This window comes from Adelges cooleyi, unplaced genomic scaffold, assembly GCF_023614345.1.
Source record: "Adelges cooleyi isolate 19-005CV unplaced genomic scaffold, UGA_ACOO_1.1 ACOO_flye_CR_arks_rails_tigmint_CR_PRNA_23, whole genome shotgun sequence".
Classification (NCBI taxonomy): Eukaryota; Metazoa; Arthropoda; class Insecta; order Hemiptera; family Adelgidae; genus Adelges; species Adelges cooleyi.
Window position 1 is genome coordinate 16,069,354 of NW_026095893.1, and position 23,680 is coordinate 16,093,033.

Genomic DNA, 23,680 nt, shown 5'->3' on the forward strand with positions numbered 1-23,680 from the left:
CCCTTAAGAGCGTATAAAGGGTAAAAGGTGGTAAAAATGGAAAACGTTATTTCGTGGTCGGAATTTTTATGGAGAACCCAGTATGAAACTTACACATTTTAATTATAATTTTTTTAGCTTTCTAAAAACATATTAGAAAAAATCTTAAATTTTAGGCTACACTACATAACCACTTTTTTAGATTATAAACTCAATTTTAAAGGCTTTCTAATAATCGTTAAAAATCGAATTTTTTTTCGAAGAGCTGAGATTATTTTAAATAAGAAACAGATTTTAATTAATTTTTGTTGTTGGCCGAAGATACTATAACAAAAAACGATTAAAATTAAGAGTAAAGAAGAAGAAATACTTTGACCATGGCTAAAATAATTGAAACAAATTTTAGAAAATTCTTTTTAACGTAACAGACATGCAGGATAAGTTTCAAAAAGTTTCTCGAGGGGGGGGGGAGATTCTCCAAAAGTAAGTTTATAATATACATATGAATGTACAGGGTGGTTCATTAATGATAAGACGATTACATTTCCTTAGAATAATTTAAATTTTGCAGATTTTCCTTTTGAAAACATTTTTTGTTATCATATTTTATCAATATTATGAAACTACTAAATATTAACCTTTTTTAGTATTTTCAATAACCCTATCAACTTATAAAAACCTAAATAACACAAACTTAAGTGCCTCCAATTAAAAAAAATGCGATTATTTTAAGGTAAAATGAGTATATTATCCTTAATCAATCAATCAATTTGTTTAATGTATTTTGATTTATCAAAAATGATAGAATAACAGGTTTTTGTGATAAATTAAACGTGCACGTGTATATTTATTTATTATTAAACTTAATGTGTTTGTTTTACAGCAATTTATTATTTTGTTTTCTTTATCGATGCGCAAAAAGTAGTCTACGGGAACAAAATATATAGCCAAAAAACGACTAAAAACACATTGTGCTTTTCATGTAGGTCTAAAAAGTCCCTTGAAAGTCGGTATTTTAAACTTAAATGGTAATACACTTGATTACATTTTGAAATAAAGAATTTTTTGCCGAAAATGTACAAAAATTGCTAACAATTGATATTTTGATTCTTTTTTGATACTATATTACTCAGAGTAACAATAATAGTGGAAAATTAAAAAATGTTTATAAACAGTCTTGGTAGCATTGGTTGACAGTTATTAAACTAAACTTTTGACGGCAGTCTTTCTTTTTGCGACACAGCTGCGATGGCTGGCGATACATAAATAACAAATTATACCTCTTGGGTCAAAACATATTTGGTGGGCAAATTGTGAAATTTAGTACTTACATTTTTTTTTTATACATGTATAAATTATTTTATTTCTTAGAAAATGTGGTTTTTGTATAATTTTGCACATCGGCGCATGTGTTTTAAAAGTGACACCGAGTTCAAAAGTAAACAAACATTTAAAAATATGATTTTTTACTTAAGTATTATACATTGAATTCTTGCCTAGAAGATAACACTAAAACGCAATTTTTTTAATTTAGAAAAACACTTGTGTGATTCGATGTGCGTTTCCATTTTCACTGTTTACATACATGAAAATAAAGCAATCGTTTCTGTACATTTTTTTTGCACGTTCAAAAGACTGTAAATAATATTTAGAGATACCCATATTGAGCTTGCTTTATAATATAGTGTCCTTAGAATTTTATGGTCACCTGACTTATTGTTGATTTTAGAAAATTATTAAAAAGCGACCTATGTGAATTATTGTTGGGTTTTATCATACAATGATATTTTAAGGTCATTGTAATTTCTGCCCCCCCCCTTTGGTAAGAGGTTTTAGGAGGAGTGATTTTGGAATCTCTTACAGCAACCTGTATATTAATTTAAATATGCAAGTTTTGTTATTTTTTTAGTAAAATAGAATTTGATCAAACTGTGCCGTAGCTTCTTGAAATTTCCTGAATATAAAAAAATTAAAACATATATTTTGTTAATACTTGAAGAACACCAATATTGAATAACAATTATTATATACGTTAATTATTATTATTACTCTCTGACTCCGTCATAATCATTAGCTTAAACGGGTTAGATATATTAGGCACGTAAACAATATTTATTTTAAATTGTTCGTATTATTTGTATTTAATATAACTAATAAAAAAAAGTTTAACTGACTTACAGAAGTACTTCTAACGTTTAAGATATATTTTACAATCCAACTTATTGATCATTTGCGAGGCTCAGGGTAAATTATGAATGCGGGCCCTTTTACTTTTTTCCGTAAAATTGATAGTGACCAGAAGACTTTTTGGTTAGTTTTGGCCTAAAATAAAACCTCTATTTTTTTGAAAATTGTCCACTAATTTGTATACTCCACCGTCACCTTAAATACTTTAAAACTTAATGGGATATTTGTATAGAATTTGCACTCAAAACAACTATTTTCATCATAGTTTAAAAATAAAAAGAGTACAACTACTAATTAGTGTTTTTTTTTTAATCAGCTTCTCCCTTCAGAGTACTACCTAATCCAGAACCGTTTTGATAGTTTTGCATTAGCAGCCTTTTCAACATGATATCCAGAGTCCTATTGCTTAAGATAAGAAACGCAGCTGCTTTAAAATGTAAGCGCTTTAAATAAAATTTGACGACTGAAATAAGGTCATGCGACCTTACAGGAAATTTTTTTTTATAAAACTTATAATTTATTTTTTTATTTGCTACAATTTTGGATTTTGATGTTCTTTCTAACTTTTAAGCGCGAGGACTGGATACCACCCCCCCTCTCTCTTGCACACTCTTTACCCCTAACGCCGGCCCTAGTATATCTACTCATTATTAGTTTATAATTTTCAAATTAAAAAGTAGTGTGATAATTTAAAATATATTTATACTACGCTATATTGTAGTGCTAATAACATAATCATAATATGTTCTACACTTTGGAAAAGTACAAGCGTTTTTATAAAATATAACTTGTTATTTATAGGAATACACAACACATGTGATAGATATATACACCGCACAAATTTTAATAAAAAAAATGATAAAACAACTTTACAAATAATAACGTCGTCAATTTTAAGATTTCTAAATACGTGTTCTTTTGATACATAGGGTGAAGCTCAAAAAACAAAATGGAGAAAGAATGTCTAATTTTTTTTTTTCGGGGGGGAGGGCAGGATTTTTGCACAATCACTAACCAGCAACCGCTATTTTTTTCTAGTTATACAGAAAAACAAAAATTGATAAAAAATATCAATTTTTATAATAACCCATTTTTGTTACTTACGAAAAACCACTTAAAAGACCATATTTTTTTAATTAACTTTGAAGTTTACAGGAAATACAGTACATTTTTTATGTAGCCTTTGAGCTATTAGGGGAGGTATTCTAGAGACTGAAAGGGCTAAGTCAAGGGGCTAACTAACCTATAATTTAGAATTGAGTTTCGGTAATAGTTTTCAATATTAAACATGAGTCGATAATTTATTGAACAATTTACATACACGACGTTAACTGTTTCAAAATGTGCTTATAAACTATACTAGGTCTGTATTATAACTACGGTATATCATTATGGCACCTAGAAAATCTAGTATGTGTTAAGTTGTTTTTAGTCTTCAGTATAAAACAGTCATAATAGTCAATTAAAAACAGTATATACACTCGATATAAACATGTGAATATCACAAAAAGGCGTTTGCATGTTATGTGTTATTTCCCGAATGCTTGCAAGTATAATACGAATTCCAATTATCGCATCACCATTCACTGAGCCGAAATAATAATTTTTCAAAAACATACATCAGCCTCAAATAATTCACATTTTGGCCTACTATATAAAAGCTTCATATAATTAGTGGTAGTGAACATTAAGAAATTAAGAAAATTCGGCAAGTAGAGGAGAGTCAGAAAACTAACTATAAATTGTCAAACTGAGCATAAACTGTATCAGTGTTTTTTTGAGTTTCTCACACATTTAACTTAACCCATAAAGTTTATCAAACAACTACAAAGTAAGTAATATTTAAAATTATTTTTCTTTGATGGTATGTTTTTATATTTGTTTATATTGTCATTATAGAACCTTTACAAGTTACAGCTAAAGTTAACTTAGATATTTTAATATATAGCTAAAACAATTTTTATATTTTTTATTTTGAATGAATTTTTTTTTTTACAAATTTTTACCATTCTTCGTATCTTTCAGAGTTTCAAATGTTAAAACTTAATTTTGAACACATTTTTAAATGCCCGTTATACTCAACCACACTTTCCCTCTCTTCCTGACTTTAAAACTTTATTCATTTTAAAAGTAATAGACCAGTCAAAATGCCCATTAAATAAATTATTCTTGATTTAAAAATGTAATGTAGCGTCAATTACAAAAACTGGTTTACTATTATAACCTTTTTATTGTTTTAGTTTTTTCGATTACAATTCAAATAGACTGTATAATAATTTTAAAAAAATGTTGGCAAATAATAAATTATTTAACTGACAAGTAATTAAGGAAACATGGTTGGCTCGTATCTGGCGGTTAACAGTGAACAAACGTCAGACCGACAACTAATATCAAAACCGATAGCACAGCACCCGCTCAAAATGTAAATTATTCAGATTATCGGTAACGTGTAATTGCCAGGACATTATTTTGTACAAAACGCAATTAAACAGCGTTATTAAGTTTGCAACTTTTATCGACAACCAAAATGGATTTTTCATTTCTGAGTAAATAGTAAATGTGTATATCAAATCTCTCAAGTATTATCTAGAAAACACTTACATTTTATTAACTCATGAATTAATGGGAATTCATTATTTGTATTTTGCGTTATAGTTATTCTTTTATTAGGCTATAATACACAATTGACTGTTTTTTATTTATGTAATTTATTATTTGATACCACCATTGATAATTATGTTTGTTGATGAAAATTAATAAATATTATTGTTTTTTTTTTTTTTTTAGGTATTATCGTAAATTCAAACATGAGTCTTCGCCGTGTCGTGTTATTTGCAATAATTTCCTTTGGTCTCATCGTAAGTGAAACATTTTATATAGAACATAACAAATATAAATACCTATTGTTCAAATGTATAAAACTAACTGTACTCGTTTGTTTTTATAGAAACATATATTTTCACAATGTTGAAATAATAGTAATATTTTACTTATAGTCTGTAATATAATGCAACTTAAAACGACTGCAGTTATTCTTTGATATCGTGCAAAACATTGAGGTCTCTTAATATACTAGGCAATCACTAATTCTCAGAAGCTTCATAATTTTGTACCAAATTTTCTTTAAACTATCTTCACAGAAGCTGCAAAACTGTTTTACTATAATAGTATTGGTATTTGAGGACAGTCGTCGAGAATTCTATAATACTACTAATTGTACAAATATTATATGTGTATGACTTTCAGACTTTATTAGATACTGCGTCTTCCCCGGATAAATCATCCCCAAAGCACCCCGACCTGAAGCGGGTAAAGCAGTCCTCCCCGACCTCGTCTTCTTCGGAGAAGTCCTCGTCTGAGAAGTCTTCTCCAGATAAGTCCTCCCCAAGGCCATCAGAAATAAAGCAGGAATAACAGTCCTCCCCAGGGCCATCAGAAATAAAGCAGGAAGAGCAGTCCTCCCCGGGGCCATCAGAAATAAAGCAGGAAGAGCAGTCTTCCTCGGAGAAGTTCTCCTCAGACGTTACGTCACTTAAGGTTGCTGCTAAGCTTCTTGAATCAACGGACCCTATACTAAATCTGCGAAGTAGAATTGTGCGAAATAAACATTTATCAAAATGTTATACAAAATCGAAACTAGGTAGCTGTGAGTATCTATATCATTATGTTGATTTATTTTTGTCAAACAAGGTTAATTAAATTGATCAGATTTCTATTCTGTAGACACTCGTTATATTTTATGGGGGGGGGGTCGGGTTTAGGAAGCCTAAATTTATTTAATTCTCAGTTGAAATTAGAATAACTTAATCGTTTAAAAATGTACTTTTCGGAAATAGTTGTTGAAATTATTGTCCAAAAATATAATAGGAAGTAGATTTGAAAATATACTAGAAATATTGTAATCAGGAAACTCCAACACTCCTTACATAATAATGATTTTTGTTGTTATTTACATACTACTATCGACAAAATGGAATCAATTATGTTTTTTAGGGTGATCTAAAACCCATGAATAGTGAATGTCTGTAAATTGGTTGATTTTTCCATTGCAAAGAGTTACCAAGCTCGTTTGAAATTACTGTATTCAAAATCTATGTCGATTAAAGAAAATCGGAATTTTTTTACTGATTTATTTAAGTTTAACAAAATTACGAGACTGAACTTAGCGAAATGATTAAATTAGGACGAACATTATACAGCACATTTCATTCATGCTTAATGCATATCATTAACAAATAATATCCTGAAATCTCAAATAGTGCCCTGATTCTAGCGATTTATATTTTATGACACAGTTCACTACATATAAATTATATAGTATTACAACACTTTTAAAAATGTTATTTCATATTTGTGTACAGCTAAATTGGAATTGGAACCAGTCTACCTTGATGAGCTTAACTCTGCAAAACAATTAATATTAGCCGGCGAAACTGACAGTGGACGTACTAAATTAATCGATGCAACAAGAGCTATGGTTATCGAAAGACCAGACCTCATCTCAAATCCACCTCTACTGGGTTTTTTTTGGGATGGGAATCCCCTTCTTGATGACTATACTCCCAACCAAATAGAAGACGTCGTCGATTTGTTTATACAAGACGTAATCAAATATGAAAAAAAATAAAAAAATAAACATTTATCTTTAAACGAAACAAAAATATTGTTGATTTGAAAATTATAATAGTTTTGTTTCGTTTATTTACATTTCTAATTATTCTAATTTCTATATATTAGACACAATAAACTATACATTTAAAATGGTTGTAGATGTTTTAATTTATTACACGTTATTTTTTTGTCATTTATGAGTTTCACCGAATATTCCTTGATAATTAAACCCTAAAATCCTGGCCACCGACTGTACTCAAAATAGCTCTCCGAATTAACCCCTTTTTGAATGACCCATTATGTTAGTGTAGTTTATCATACTTTCATATATAGTTAGGATTAACAATCACACAATGTGAAAAATTCGTGTTTATCTGAAAACAAAACTTTGTGGGTTTAGTGTCGTGAAACGCCGCTGATTTAATTGTTATTAATAATTAAAAACGAAATTTTAAAAATTCTAGCTGCGATACCGTTTTGAATCACATGATATCGTCGTGTAGCATAGTAATGGTAAAAAACTTGGAAAACAAAATTGCTTATCGCCGTAAAATTTTTTAAATAACTACCATATTTTTTATTTGTCAACATAGACGTACGTGCATGAATATTCGAAACGAATAAAAACACAATATGTTACGAGTGAGAATTTTTGTATATTTTGCAATGTATTTTTTTCTCTAGTTTATAGTTTATTCAAAGAGTATATAATTTGCAATGCACAGCTCACGGTACAATGGGCGCTAAAAAAAATAAAGATCATATAAGTGTGTCACATTTGTATTAGAATCACATTGGACTAACCAGACAAAGTGGTGGTAGTAAAGAGTCGTCTTACCATCTACAATAGAATCCTATTGGTTATCCTATGTAAACACAATATTGCAAAAGGAGTGTTACTTGCATTTAAAGAAAATGCGGAAAGTGGAGGAGAGTAACAAAACTAACTACATAAAGTCAAACCGATCATAAATTGTATTAGTGATTTTTCGAGTTTCTTACACATATCTTAACCCATAAGGTTTATCAAACAACTACAAAGTAAGTAATATTTAAAATTATTTTTCTTTGATGGTATGTTTTAGAGTGCATTCATTATTTGAAAATTTACTGCGTTTAATTTCATTAGCGTTTTAAACTAAGTCTTAAAATTACTTATATTTTATTAATTCATTTAATGAATTTATTACTTCTATTAGTCTATAAATGCATCATTTACCATTTAGGATTTATAATTTTTATATCACCATTGATAAGTGTTTTTGTCTATAAAAATAATAAATATTATTGTTTTTTTTTTTGTTTTAGGGTTTTACCATGAAATCAAAAATGTTTCTTCGTTGTGTCATGTTATTTGTAATTTATTCCTTTGGCCTCATCATAAATGCAACATTCTATTTAAAAAAATAATAAATATGAATATTGTTCAAAAATGTATAAAACTATTTGTACTCGTTTGTTTTAATAGAAACATATAAATTTGAACGAATATTTAATGCACATATCATTCATGCTTAATGCATATCATTGAAAAAGAATACCATAAAATCTAAAATATGGCCCTGATCCTAGCGATTTTTATTTAATGGCACAGTTCACTTATGAATTATATAGTGTTATAACGGGTTTTAAAATGTTGTTTCATATTTGTGTACAGATTACAGAGAAGATTTTCATCCATTCTATTTTGATGTCGTTGAAGAAGCACAACAATTAATAAAAGACGGCAAAGATGTCGTTGCAAAAAAAAAAAATGTAACCACTGCAACACAAAAAAAGGTTCTCGAAGAAACGGATAAGAATGCGGATGAGCTCGTAGACAAAGAACAAGTGGATAAATTGTGGGAAAATTATAATCTCACACCCGATGTAAAAGTGAATATTCTAGAAAAAATAAATGATGTCGTCGACAACTTTATAAAATAAGTAAATAACAAAAAATAAATTCAACATTTATATTTTTAATGGTTATGTAATGATTATATGTATGCACTAAAAATCACATACTTGCACACAATTAAATAATGTCATTTTACATAATATAAGTTGTATATTCTATAGTCAATTGTATGCACAAATACTAATATCGCACACAATTATTTATATATTATTTTTAGTATAATATTTATGTAAAAAGTATAACCGGATATCTTAAATAAAAATGACACATAAGATACGCTGTCTCAGACTTTACGCATGGATGATTTCATACGAGGGGACATTTTTATATCCTCCCCCCCCCCCGCTGATGACGCACACCCACCATATATAAGACAAGCAACAGGTTTGTCCAGTAGGCAGTTTTTAGCGAGTAGCTCAGTAGTCATCGTGATTCCAGTGGCCCAAGTTGTCTGGCCACGCTCGTCTGCAACTTACCAATTATTTAACAGATAAGGCATGGCGAGTGTGGTCAGATGATTTCCACTTGATCGTTTATGGCCTGATTCAGCGTGTTTTCAAAGTCTTATGCACAAACAAAACATTGTGTTCATTTATTATTCTATTTAATAGTTCATCTGTTAATTTAACTGTCTTAACATAGTCCAAGGGACTGGCCTGGTTCATTTAATTCTCTTGAGAAGCGCAAAGCAGCTCGAGGGATCTAATTTCATTGAATTAAAATATTCACTTGGAACTTGGATGTTCTCGCCAGCAATGGGATAATTTAAGTAGTTAAACAGTAAATTAATCAGTGTTCAGCTAAGGGAAGTCAATCAGAGTAGTGAATATTGAGTGGGGTTACACGTCGATCACCGGATTGGCCGCTCCTGAATATCACAGCCCGATTGTTCAGAACTTCTGAACGAACTTTAAGTCGTTCCCCACTTATTGTTTTAGCAGTTTGAGGCGGAACGTCCAGAGTTAAAAGGGCATAAAAAGTATAAACAAAACAGCAACTTCATTTAGGCATATAATTATCATACGAGTGAGCTATAGATATATAATTTATAAGTACGCGCATTAGAAAATCATATCAGTTCCTAAAATAGGTGACTGATTTAAATTAGACGCAAGTGTATTTTATTATTAAATCTAAGTAATAAATAAATTTAATCTACAAGCTGCTGCTTCAACATTGTTGCTTCACTACAGACGAGGTACGTACACAATAATATTTTCACACACTCACAATAATATTTAGCGTAATGGTTTAAAATTTAAAGAGGTTAGGGGAGTGTAGGATAGCTCCTTCAGCTTCCATAATCTTCCCCATTTACCCACACACCTTGATCTAAACTATTACAAATGGTGACCAACGTGGGCTTGTACCCTTCTCCTTTATTTTAACCATTTCATATGGCGCCCTAAGTTGATCCCCTTACCTCTCCTCTATTTGAACCATTTCATATGGCGCCCAACTAAGCTCTTACCTAGTAAAGTTATTTTTTTTTAAATACTTAACACTTTACTTAAATAGTAAGAAAAAAATTTCAAAAAAAAAAACTTCTCATTAAAATTAACATTAATAAATACTCGCTAAGTGTATAAAAAATCTATTACACAAAAAATAAAAATACACACAGGTCAAAAATATATAAATGATGCCAAGTAGGAACAATTACATAACGTTAAGATCATACAAAATATACATACTGGAAGATGTACATAAAAAAAAATCTAATTAAAAGCATGATATTTTTTATACAACTCAAAAATTACATGTATAAACAATTATAACAAATACAATATTCATATAAATACAATTTACAACATGGTTATAAAACGACTTCTAATCAAGGGCGGATACAAGGGGGGGGGGAAATAGGGGCAATTGCCCCCCCCCCGTTCACAAAAAAAAGTATCAAATATTCCATTTGTAATTAATTGTGACTAAAATTTTGTTCATGCAAGTTATCGAGAGAGGGTCGTTATTGTATTTACCATGAACATTTATTTTTCTTTTGAAAATTGTCCATTTTTATTTTATTGAAATAGTGTTTACGGCATCCGAAGCGCCACATTTTATCTACAACCGGTTATTTATGGGGTTTGACACAGTACACATACAAAGATATATGATATTACCTGCTATATTCTACGATTTTGCGATAATACTAGTCACCAAGTCGATCTATTTTCAAATTAAAATGACGTACTACAATGGCTTTACCGCTCCTCGCTGCTTGCCGCATTAGTTTTGGTTTTGACAGTAGTTTAATTTATTTTATAAAACAAATAATATAAAGTTATTATATTATGGTTTAACTTTGACAAGAATTAAAAAAAGAAAAGTATTGTAGACGAAGTTATCGCTATATTTGTTGGACTCCGTCTCACAAGTCGTGTTTGCGGTGACCAACATAAAATTCTACTGAATCATCTAAAATCAATCAAATCTAAAAAAAAATCATTAGTTTAATAGTTAATCTAGAGCCTGATCAAAGCTTTTTTTTTTTAAGTAAGCAAAATGGTGACCTCTGATTATTTACTCGCCGATTTCAAGGAAAAAAGCACTAGTTTATTGTTTATAAATAATATAATTTTTAATAAAAAAAAAAACCTTTGATCAGGCACTAGTTTTTTATGCTTTTAATAAGCTGTATAAATTGTATTCAAATCTGTGAAGGGGTTTTTGAATTACAGTGGTCACCGTCTTTGAAAAAATAGTTTCAAAAAATAGTTTCAAAAAAAACTTATTTGAAAAGTTTTATACTCGATTCATGTATAAAAAAAAAAAATATAATTACTTACATCGAGTTATCTATTCCTTTGATTAACTTAAAATTTTCAGATAATATTTTCAAGACATCATACTTTAAGAAAATACAAATTAAAAAAATCGAATATTTGAAAATCCTGACTACCCCTAACACCTAAGTTTTTCATTCAAAATTAAAAGTAGGTGTCTTCTAAAACAATAAAACCCATCACATTCATCAGTATGGCTGATTTCTGTACATATCTAATTTTCATGACGACATATAATAAGACAATTCCTATGCCTAGCTATTCCTATTAATTTATTTTAAACATATATATATTGCCCCCCCCCTGTTTAGGACCTCTGTATCCGCCCTTGCTTCTAATGTTATTAATTCTATCACATTGAATAAAATGTGTGACAGCAAAGTTAAAACGGAGTAATACTAAATTATTAATACAAAAATCCAACAAAAAATTCAAAAATTTATAAAAAAACATAAACTAAACTACATTAATGTTAAAAATAATAATAACAAAACCAATAATAAACACAATATTTTATATTAATAAATCATTCAAAATGGACAAAGATAACAAAAATATAAATACTTCATTAAGATTAACTAACATATACACTAAACAAAACTAAATCACTTCAGTAAACTTGCACATCACAAAAATGTCCTCAAACCAAAAATAAATTTCACTATACAATTTTTATATAATCATGATAATTATCATATAATTTTAACAACATAAAATACAAACTTGATCGACTTATTATAAAAACTTAAATAGAATAATGAAATCAAATAAATAATTAAACAAAATATTTTAAAGTTTTTATTTACGGAATATAGATCATATTTGGTTTTGTCACACTTGTGTGAGAACCGCATTGGGCTAATCCGACAAAGTGGGGGATAGTGAAGAGCCGTCTTACCGTCTACAATGGAATCCGATTGGTTATCCTATTTACAATATATTGCAAAAGGGGTATTACTTAGGGTTTAAGAAAATTCGGCAAGTGGAGGAGAGTCAGAAAACTAACTATAAATTGTCAAACTGAGCATAAACTGTATTAGTGTTTTTTTGAGTTTCTCACACCTTTAACTTAACCCATAAAGTTTATCAAACAACTACAAAGTAAGTAATATTTAAAATTATTTTTCTTCGATAACTAAAGTTAACATACATATATTTTTTTATAAATATACTAAAAATTGTTTTTCAAATTTCTTTTTTAAATGTTGGTGTTAGACAGCATTCAACATATGAAACTTAATATTTCAATTAGAGTTTTTAACTAAATGTTACAGACAGGTTATTGATCAGTCAAAATGTAATGTCAAATGTAAATTATTCTTGTTTTAAAAACGTCATGACATTTATACAGCGTTAACTACAAGTACTTAAAATTCAATATCTCATTAACCATTTAATTTTATAAAAAAAATTTTTTGTCCCAAAAACCGTTTAAAATATCAATTTGCAATAATTCTGTTCAGTTTATCATTAACGCGTAAGTCCCGGGACATCATTTTGTAAATAACGTAGTTAAACAGCTTGTTAAGTTGGGAACTAATTTCGCCAGTTAATATGGATTTTCATTGCTGAGTAAATATTAATTGTGTATACATCTGTTAAATATTAACAAAAAAATACTTACATTTTATTAAATCATTAATTAAGTGGTAATCATTATTTGTATTTTAAGTTATGGTTTTTCTTTTTTTTGGCTATAATGCACAATTGACTGTTGAAGATTTATTATTTCATACCACCATTATTAAGTATGTTTGTCGATGAAAAATAATAAATATTATTGTTTTTTTTATTTTCATTATAGGTATTTATCATAAACTCAAACATGCGTCTTCGTTTTGTCATGTTATTTGCTATTTTTTCTTTTGGTCTCATCGTAAGTGAAACATTTTATAAAAACATAACAAATATGAATATTGTTCAAATGTATAAAACTATTTGTACTCGTTTGTTTTTATAGAAACATACATATGTTTCACAATGTTGAAATAATAGTAATATTTTACTTATTGTCCGTTATATAATGTAATTAATATACTTGGCAATCACTAATTCCCAGAACCTCTATAATTTCGTACCAAAATTTCTTCACAGAAGCTGCAAAACTGTTATATTATAATTCTAATGGTATTTGAGGACAGTCATCAAGATCTATGATACTACTAATAGTACTAATACTATATGTGTACGACTTTCAGATTTCATTACATGCTGCGTCATCCCCGGAAACATCTTCCCCGGATACGCCTCCATCGAAGCGTCCTAAGCCCTCCCAGCCCTCGTCTATTTCGGCCCCAGTTTCCCAAGATAACCAGGAGGAGAAGGACAAAAAGGTGGTGAGCAAGGAGGTGGAGGACGAAGAGGTGGAAGACAAGGTCTTGGATACATTGGACCCTATAGAAAGTCTGCAATTTAGAATTGGTCGTAACATTTATTTAATTGGATGTTTCAAAAGAGGAGATACAGGCAGTAGTGAGTATCTAAATCATTATTGTGGTTTTTTTTGTCTAATACGCAAAAGGAAAAGTTAGTTAAGGGCATTCAATACCGGCCGTTTTTTTCTGTCAAAACACATAATTGTTTGTCTATCAAACCAGTAATCCGATAAGTAATTTGAAAACAGATTTGAATTCATCATGAAGTTTACTTAAGATCCCACAAGGCACTTTCTTTCAAGTTTGAACTTTAACCCTTTACAAATTTGATTAAATGTTCAAACGTTTCTTGTTCATAGTAAGAAAAAGATTTAAAAAAAGTACCTTGTTGGATCTCAAGTAAACTTCATAACAAATTCAATTCTGTTTTCAGATTACTTATCGGATCATTAGTACAGCCTGTAAGATGGACAAAAAATGTACTATTAAATTTAATTAAATGGCTTTTATCACACTCATAGACAAAGTGAATAAAATTAAAAATAATATCATGAAGCTTATACAAATTAACCGGTTAATTAATTGACATGGTCGAAATTTATTAAAACCAATTTTTTTTTTAAATATTGCCTATACAAAAGTCCTTAAAAATGGTCGGTATCAAATCCCCTTAAATAAATAGATCCGAATTCCATTCTGTAAATACCACTGATTCTTTTTTTTTCTTTTTTTTTAGGGGGGTTTAGGAAACCTTTATTTATTTAATTCTCAATTAAACGTAGAAAAACTTAATCATTAAAACGATTAAGTTATATATATATATATACATTGAAATTGTAATTATGGTCTAAAAATATGACAGAAAATAGATTTATAACACATGTATTGAAATCTTAAATATGGCCCTGATCCAGTTATTAACTATTTGTAAAATGTTTTATCTTATTTGTGTACAGATGAGAAAAAGGAATTGGATCCAATTTACCTTGATGTGGTTAAAGATGCACAACGATTAATATTAAGCGGCGAAATAGACGAAGCAAGTACTAAATTAATCATTGCAACACAAGCTATGGTTCTCGAAGCACCGGATCCGGACGTGATCGGAGACAAAGAAGTAGTGGATAATTTTTGGGGAAATTATAAGGATCTCACAGAAGATGTAAAAAATGTTGTTCTAAATGATATAATAAAGGTCGTCAAAAAGTTTGTAAAAGACGTAGAAAAGAAGAAATCCTCCCCGAAGCGGACGAAGCGTTCCTCCTCGAATAGGCCCACTAAGGACCCAATAGAAAGACTGAAACTTAATCTCCTTGTACCACATTTAATGAAATGCTTAAAAAATGTGAAAATAATCAGCTGTGAGTATCTAAAACATTACTTTGGTTTATTTTTGTCTAATAAACAAATTTCGTTAAATTTATCCGATTTCCACTCTGTAGACAATATTGATTCTTTTTTTGTTTTCGGTTTTTAGGAAATTTACCTATATTTATTTGAATGTCAAGAAGAACTTAATCGTTCAAAATTGTACTTTTTGGAAATAGTTGTTGAAATTATGGTTAAAAAATATGACAAAAAGTAGATTTAGAATATATACACAGAAATTTAAATTTAGAATGATGTATTTAAAAACATCTTGTCAAACTTTTTTGCTATCAAGAAAAACTCAATTATTTTTACAAAATGTTTTGTTGTTATTATATGTATACATTCTACCATCTATAGAATAGAATAAATTTTTTTTTTTTTTTGAAAGTGATGTTAATATATAAAACCCATAACTTGTGAACGTCTGTTAATTTGTTTGGTTGTTAATAATGAGCTGCTATACCAGTTTGAAATGATTGCACTTAAAAATCTATGTCAATTAAAAAAAAAACCTGGGTTCTCCTAATTTGTTTTTAAGTTTAACAAAATTACTAGGGAAATGAGTGGGTAAATTAGGACGCACATTTTATAACACATTTCATTCATGTTCAATGCATATTATTGAAAAACGATACCCTGAAATATTAAATAAGGCCCTAAACCTAGCGATTTCTATTTTATGACATATTTTATTTATAAATTATATAGTATTACAGCGGTTTTTAAATGTTGTTTCATGTTTGTGTACAGCTGAACCATTAGAATTGTTTCCAATTTATCTTGATGTGGTTAAAGATGCACAACGATTAATATTAAGCGGCGAAATAGACGAAGCAAGTACTAAATTAATCATTGCAACACAAGCTATGGTTCTCGAAGTACCGGATCCGGACGTGATCGGAGACAAAGAAGTAGTGGATAATTTTTGGGGAAATTATAAGGATCTCACAGAAGATGTAAAAAAGGTTGTTCTAAGAGATATAAAAAAAGTCGTCAAAAAGTTTGTAAATGACGTAAAAATCCAAAAAAAATAGAAAAAATAAATTCAAAATTTATACTTTTAACTAACAATATTTTTGTTTTCTATAAAGATAAACTTGAAATGCTTGTTGTTAATAGGTTATATATATATTTCACGTTATTCTTTTGTAATATATGATATATTATACGTCATATTGTACACTATTTGCCTTTTTGATTTTATTAATTTTTTTTTTATACGTAGTTCCACGGGGAAATTACAATATTGATATACCAAAAATCATACCCCAGAGAATTTCATATCCAAACGAGGTTCATTAGCTAATGAATATTTTAGTATGAGAATGGTCCCCACTTGCTTATACTAGATACTTTTGATAATACATTACTAATATTGGTAAAAGTAACAAGTTAAAACTACTTCTCAGATAAGTATTTTAAAATAACATTTAAAAAAATGATGGATACCGACAAAAATACACCTGTACAGATGTACACCTAAGTCATGCTGTAATGTCAACTTGCTATAACTCAATGATTTGTTATGTAACAAGGGGATGAAACAATAAAATACAGTAGTGACTATGACAAAATGTTACGAGTGAGAATTTTTATAGATTTTGCAACGTATTTTTTTCTTGCAAAACCAGAAAGATTATTATCTGAACATTATTTACCGTTTTTTTATTTTTACTGCGCCGACACGATTTTGTATGTTATAATAGAAGTGATTTTTAAACCGTTTAAATCTGTAAAGAAAATTCATTTAGAAAAAGGTTTCAATGGGTATATCACGATTAGTTGTGTTGTAGGGCGCTCTACTTGGGTTTTGGGCAAACGTGGTAATTCATTTTGTTATAACATTGAGAAATAAAATATACTGGCAGTGTTGCTTTGGACACTCTCGCTTATAGGCAAAGAACATACTTTCATTATTTTGTTAACTACGGTATATGGGTAACTATGACAATACATTTTTATAGTCAGACGATCAACCCCAAAAACGTATCCACCTTATGATTAAAAAATAAGTTTTAAGCACATAATTGTTATTAGGTACAATGCTTTAATCGATATTTGTATTTTTTATCTGTGAACACTGTAGGTCCCTTACTTACTCATTTACTACTGCTTACTACTACTTCTACTACTACTACTACTCACTTAGGTATAATATTTTTTCTCTGTGCAAGTTTAGTGTGCTTGGTTTAGGCTATACTGGTTTGAACCCACTAGCCACAGATTTGCATATAATCGTTTATTTAAAAGTGATTTTATCACTTTCAGTTATAATAATTCCTGTAGATTTGTGACCGTTCCGTCCCCACTATGCCCCAAAACCACTGTACTGGTGTTTTTTCAGTGGTATTGTATAAATTGAGTTTTTACAATATATGTAGCTTTTTTAAACGCACTATTCACCATTTGACGTAGGTGTTTTAATCGATTATCGTTCACAAGAACATTTATTTCTATTGTTAGTTAAATTTTTTACATTGCTTTTGATTGTATAACAAAACTAACGGGTTTCTAATTAAATATTTAATAACTCTGGTTTATAGTTTAGTCAAAGTAAATATAATTTGCACTGCACGACTTATGGTACGATGGGTGCCTAAAGAGTATAGATCATATTTATGTTTGTCACACTTGTGTTAGAACCACATTGGACCAACAAAACAAAATGGGGTTAATGAAGAGGCGTCTTACCGTCTATTGTATTTTGAGTTATGGTTTTTCTTTTTTTTGGCTATAATGCACAATTGACTGTTGAAGATTTATTATTTCATACCACCATTATTAAGTATGTTTGTCGATGAAAAATAATAAATATTATTGTTTTTTTTATTTTCATTATAGGTATTTATCATGAACTCAAACATGCGTCTTCGTTTGTCATGTTATTTGCAATTTTTTCCTTTGGTCTCCTCGTAAGTGAAACATTTTATATAAAACATAAAAAATATGAATATTGTTTAAATGTATAAAACTATTTGTACTCGTTTGTTTTAATAGAAACATACATATGTTTCACAATGTTGAAATAATAGTAATATTTTACTTATTGTCTGTTATAAAATGTAACTAATATACTTGGCAATCACTAATTCCACGAACCTTTATAATTTTGTACCAAATTTTCTTTGACTTTTCTTCACTGAATCTGCAAAACTGTTGTATTATAGTTCTACTGATATTTGAGTGATATCTGAGATATTTAACAGTCGTCAAGAACTATGATACTACTAATAGTACTTATATTATGTATGTTTGCCTATCAGATTTCATTACATGCTGAGTCAAAGGAGGACAAGGTCTTGAGCACATTGGACCCTATAAAAAGTCTGCAATGAAGACTTGAGCCTTACACTTATTTAATTAGATGTTTTAGAGAGGATACAGGTATAGTAGTGAGTATAGATTTAAAATACATATATATATAAAAAATCATAAATATGGCCCTGATCCTAAAGATTTATATTTCATGGCACAGTTTACCTATAAATTGTATAGTGTTATAACTGTTTGTAAAATGTTTAATCTCATTTGTGTACAGATGAGAAAAAGGAATTGGATTCAGTCTATTTGGACGTTGTTAAAGATGCACAACAATTAATATTAAACGGCGAAAGTGACAAAGCAAGTACTAAATTGATCACTGCAACACAAGCTATGGTTCACGAAGGATTTAAGGATCTTACAGACGACGTCAAAAATATTGTTCTAGGCGGTATAGAAAAAGCCGTCAAAAAATTTGTAGAAGAAGTAAATAGCAAAAAATAATAGAAAAAACAAATTTAACATTTACATTTTTAATTAACAATACTTTTGTTTAGTTAAAAATAAATTTTAAATGATTGTTGTTGATGGTTATATATATTTAATGTTATTCCTTTGTCATATATAAGATATTATACGCCATATTGTACACTTTTTGACTTCTATTAATTTTTTTATACGTAGTTCTATGGGCGAATGACAATATTGATTTGCTAAAAATCATACCCTAGAGCATTTCATATCCAAACAAGGTTCATTAGCTAATGAATATTTTAGTATGAGAATGGTCCCCACTTGCTTACTAGATACTTTTGATGATACATTACTAATATTTGTTGAAGTAACAAGTTAAAACTAGGACACAGGCAAGTATTTAAAAATAATATTTTAAAAAATAATGGATACCGACAAAAATACAACTGTACACCTAAGTCATGAACTTGCTATAACTCTAGATATTCGCCAGAAAATATGGATGTGACTTAAATAATTGCATTAATATAGTGTCGGGAACCGGCAATACTAGTCTAGCGAAGAAAAATAATTAATCATTATGTAACAGGGTGATGAAGCAATAAAATATAGTAATGACTATGATGAGCCCTAATTATACTAACTACATGCATCGAAAAATATGGATGTGTTTGGTAAAATGTTATGCTGACCCACAGTCCTAAATTCCTTTACTGACTATACTTAAAATAGGTGCTCGAATTTGCCTCATTTTTAAAAACGAATTAAATTACAGTAATTTTTTATTTTTTCATATAGATAAAATGAACACTGCACACAGTGTTGAAATTTGGTGTGGTTTTGAAAACGACATTTAGTGGACTTTGGTGTCGTAACACGATTATTAATAATTACAAACAGAAATTCGAATATTCTAGCTAAGGTACTGTTTTGAATCACATTATATCGTTGCGTGACATTTGTTTGCCCAACAACTTGGAAAACAAAACTGCTTATTGCCGTATAAATTTATAAATAACTACCATATTTTTTATTTGTCAACATAGACGCACATATGTTACAAGTGATAATTTTCGTATACTTTGCAATGCACAGCTCACGGTACTATGGGCGCTAACGAGTATAGATCATATTAGGTGCGTCACGTTTGTGTTAGAACCGCATTGGACTAACCAGACAAAGTGGGGGTAGTGAAGAGCCGTCTAACTGTCTACAATAGAATCCCATTGGTTGTTTTATGTTAACACAATATTATATTGCAAAAGGGGTGTTACTTGCGATTTAAGAAAATGCGGAAAGTGGAGGAGAGTAACAAAACTAACTGCATAAAGTCAAACCGATCGTATACTGTATTAGTGATTTTTCGAGTTTCTCACACATATCTTAACCCATAAGGTGTATCAAACAACTACAAAGTAAGTAATATTTAAAATTATTTTTCTTTGATGGTATGCTTATATATTTTTTTGTAATGAGGCCTTTACAACTAAAGTTAGCATATACTATTTTTATATAAATATACTAAAAAAATGTTTTATTTCTGTATAATGTAATTTTTTTTTTTTTATTAACAAATTTTGGTATGTAAGAGTGCTTTGCCATACGAGTAAATAAATAAATAATTATGGTGCATTCAACATGTTACAGACAGGTTATTGATCAGTCAAAATGTAATTTAAAGTACTTCACATTCAATGTCTCATTAATTGGTACCATGTAGTTTTACAGAAAAGATTCCATGGTACAATACCCGTTTATAATGTTGATTTGCAATAATACTGCTCAGTTTATCAGAAACGTGTATTTCCCGGGACATAATTTTGTAAAAAACGTAGTTAAACAAATATCTCATTAACCATTTAATTTTATAGAAAAAGTTCTTTGGCCCAAAAACCGTTTAAAATATCAATTTGCAATAATTCTGTTCAGTTTATCATTAACGTGTAAGTCCCGGGACATAATTTTTTAAAAAACGTAGTTAAACAGCTTGTAAAGTTGGAAACTAATATAGATTTTCATTCCAGAGTAAATATTAAATGTGTGTTTATCTGTATTGTTAAGTGTGTTAGAACTATGAAAAATAACAATTATTATTGGTTTTTTTTTTATAGGTATTTACCATGAACTCAAACATGCGTCTTCGTTGTGTCGTGTTATTTGCGATATTTTCCTTTGGCCTCATTGTGAGTCAAACATTTTATATAAAACTAAAAACATAACAAATATGAATATATAGTGTAACTAAAAACGTGGCTAATATACTAGGCAATAACTAATTCCTAGGACCCTATTTAATTTCGTACCAAATTTTCTTTGACTTATCTTCACTGAAGCTGCAAAACTAACTAATATAATATACTATTATTTTACGGTACAAATTGCTCTGGAATTTTAAAGGATGTTTTATTTAACTTGAATTACATTATTTTTATTTAATTCAAAATTAATTATGGGTATCACTCCGCAATAGTTTTCCGGTCGAATGCCCCAAGTTATTAGCGAATGCCCCGAGGTATTTGAAAGATTACGAACGAATACCTGGACTGACAGGCAAAAAGTAGTAGTTATGTTCCCGCTGTACCTTAGGGAGGAAGCAAAGATTTTGTTCAAGCAAATATAAGGGGTGAAACTACAAAATAGCTTAACTTGGTCTATTTCAAAAAAAGTGTTCACGGAATACTATGATTCCGAGGAACAATACGAGCGCTTTTAAGAGAAAATTTAAATGGAACAAAAAAGCGGCCGGAGGGAACATTATAGAGTTATAGTTTCAAGGTATTGGGAGAATGTAAACGAGTGGATGATCAGATGAGTCAGAAAGAGATATGTAAGATAATTATGAAGGGGTTACCTCATGATATATGCAATGGACAACGCTACGGTTGATAAGGTAATATCAAATAGAGTAAGTCCGTTACAACTATGTATGTCTTTCAGATTTCGTTACATGCCATTCCATCCACCCAATCGGACCCTATAAGAACACTGAAATCGAGAATTGAGGCTAACATTTTTTTAATTAGTCGTGAGTATTTATCTAGTAGTTATTTAAATTATTATCGTGGTTTATTTTTGTCTAATACGCAAAAGGAAAAGTAGTTCCGAAAAGTTGATCCGATTTCCATTGTTTAGATACCGCTGATTTTTTTTTTTTTTTTAGGTGGGTTTAGGAAATCTATACTTATTTAATTTTAAGTTGAACTGAAAATAATTGTTGTAAACATGGTCTAAAAATATGACAGAAAATAGATTTTAAACTTATATTATATAGAAATCTTAAATATGGCCCTGGCCCTAGCGATTTATATTTCATGACACAGTTTACTTATAAATTGTATAGTGTTATAACTGTTTGTAAAATGTTTTATCTCATTTGTGTACAGATGAGAAAAAGGAATTGGATTCAGTCTATTTGGATGTTTTTAAAAATGCACATCAATTAATTTTAAACGGCAACATTGACAATGCCAATGCTGAATTAATCTCTGCAATACAAACTATGATGGTTCTCGAAGGATCTAAGGATCTCCCAGAAGGTGTAAAAGAAATTGCTCTAAACGGTATGAAAAAGGCCGTCGAAAAATTTGTAGAAGAAGTAAAACCAAAAAATTAATAAATTCAACATTTATATTTTTAATTAACAATATTTTTGTTTTATAAAAAGATAAAGTTTAAATAGTTATTGTTAATGTTTTAACTTATTACATGTTATTATTTTGCCACATAATATAATACACGTCATATTGTACTCTATTTCTTTACTATATGTGTTGTACTACAAGTGTTCTTAAGTTTTTTCTAGAAAAAAACATTAATTACTAATAAACAATAGAATTATACTTAAATACCTACCATAGCGACAATAATAACACATTAAAGAAAATACTGTAAGGTTATTTTTAATAACCTAATAAGAAATGAAAAATTTACTTAGAATTCGGTATTGAACCAGAAAATTCAAGTTTTAAAATTAATATTTATTCCTATTGGTCCAGTAATTATTACTCTACTAACACTCATATTTATTTTATAAATAGCACAATAGCCCATATGGAGCGTAATATTGTAGGAAGTAAGTATATATTAGCATTCAATGATGTTCATTAATGTCGGATTAGATTAAAAACCTTAAAAATCCAGGAAAGGAGCAGAAATAAAGTCTGAAAATAAAAAGTGTCTAGAAAACTTTTTTATTATTAAAAACGTCTTTGAAAGAGTTAAAAATAAATATAAATAAAATATGGGTGTGTAACCACTTTATCTAATTGATGTTGTAGACATTATGTTTGAAACATGTAGTTATGTTAGGCTATAGTGTATTTGTCCAAGTGGACTTAAAAATAAGCATTCTTATGTAGTCATATCTTGAATTTTTTTAAGCAAATTTTGATAATTTTGAAATTATTGCAGATTTTAGAATATGACGAATTGTTTTGGTAATATTTATTTGGATATGGAAAAGCATTTTCATTGTAAAATTCTCTTGTCCAATGACCATATAGCTCCATACAGTGTTAGGCAAATTGCAATCTGATTGATGGTTAAATGGTAGATGTAATCATTAGTCAGCAAAGTAATCATACCATATGATTACAATAAAAATATAATCTTAATTATAATTATTGATAGTAAATCACTTTACATTTTAACTATCGTTAGACTCTTACTATTATTGTTTTAAACTATTCATAAATAAATTGGTTATTTTCAAATATAATGAGATACTATAAAAA

At 29.0% G+C, this 23,680-nt stretch overlaps 1 protein-coding gene across 4 annotated transcripts; it reads left to right on the forward strand.

Moving 5' to 3' along the window:
• Positions 1–3,952: 3,952 nt before the first annotated feature.
• LOC126836083 (uncharacterized) lies at positions 3,953–22,700 on the forward strand. 4 transcript variants are annotated; one of them, XM_050569103.1, is made up of 4 exons: positions 3,953–3,997; positions 21,059–21,130; positions 21,885–21,972; positions 22,331–22,700. In XM_050569103.1, exons 2-4 carry the CDS (start codon positions 21,068–21,070, stop codon positions 22,558–22,560), a joined length of 381 nt encoding a protein of 126 aa, XP_050425060.1. In that variant the 5' UTR covers positions 3,953–3,997; positions 21,059–21,067; the 3' UTR covers positions 22,561–22,700. The 4 variants fall into 4 exon arrangements, with proteins under 4 accessions (XP_050425060.1, XP_050425061.1, XP_050425059.1 ...); XM_050569104.1 differs by lacking the exon at positions 3,953–3,997 and adding an exon at positions 7,771–7,818; XM_050569102.1 differs by lacking the exon at positions 3,953–3,997 and adding an exon at positions 12,532–12,567.
• Positions 22,701–23,680: the final 980 nt, after the last annotated feature.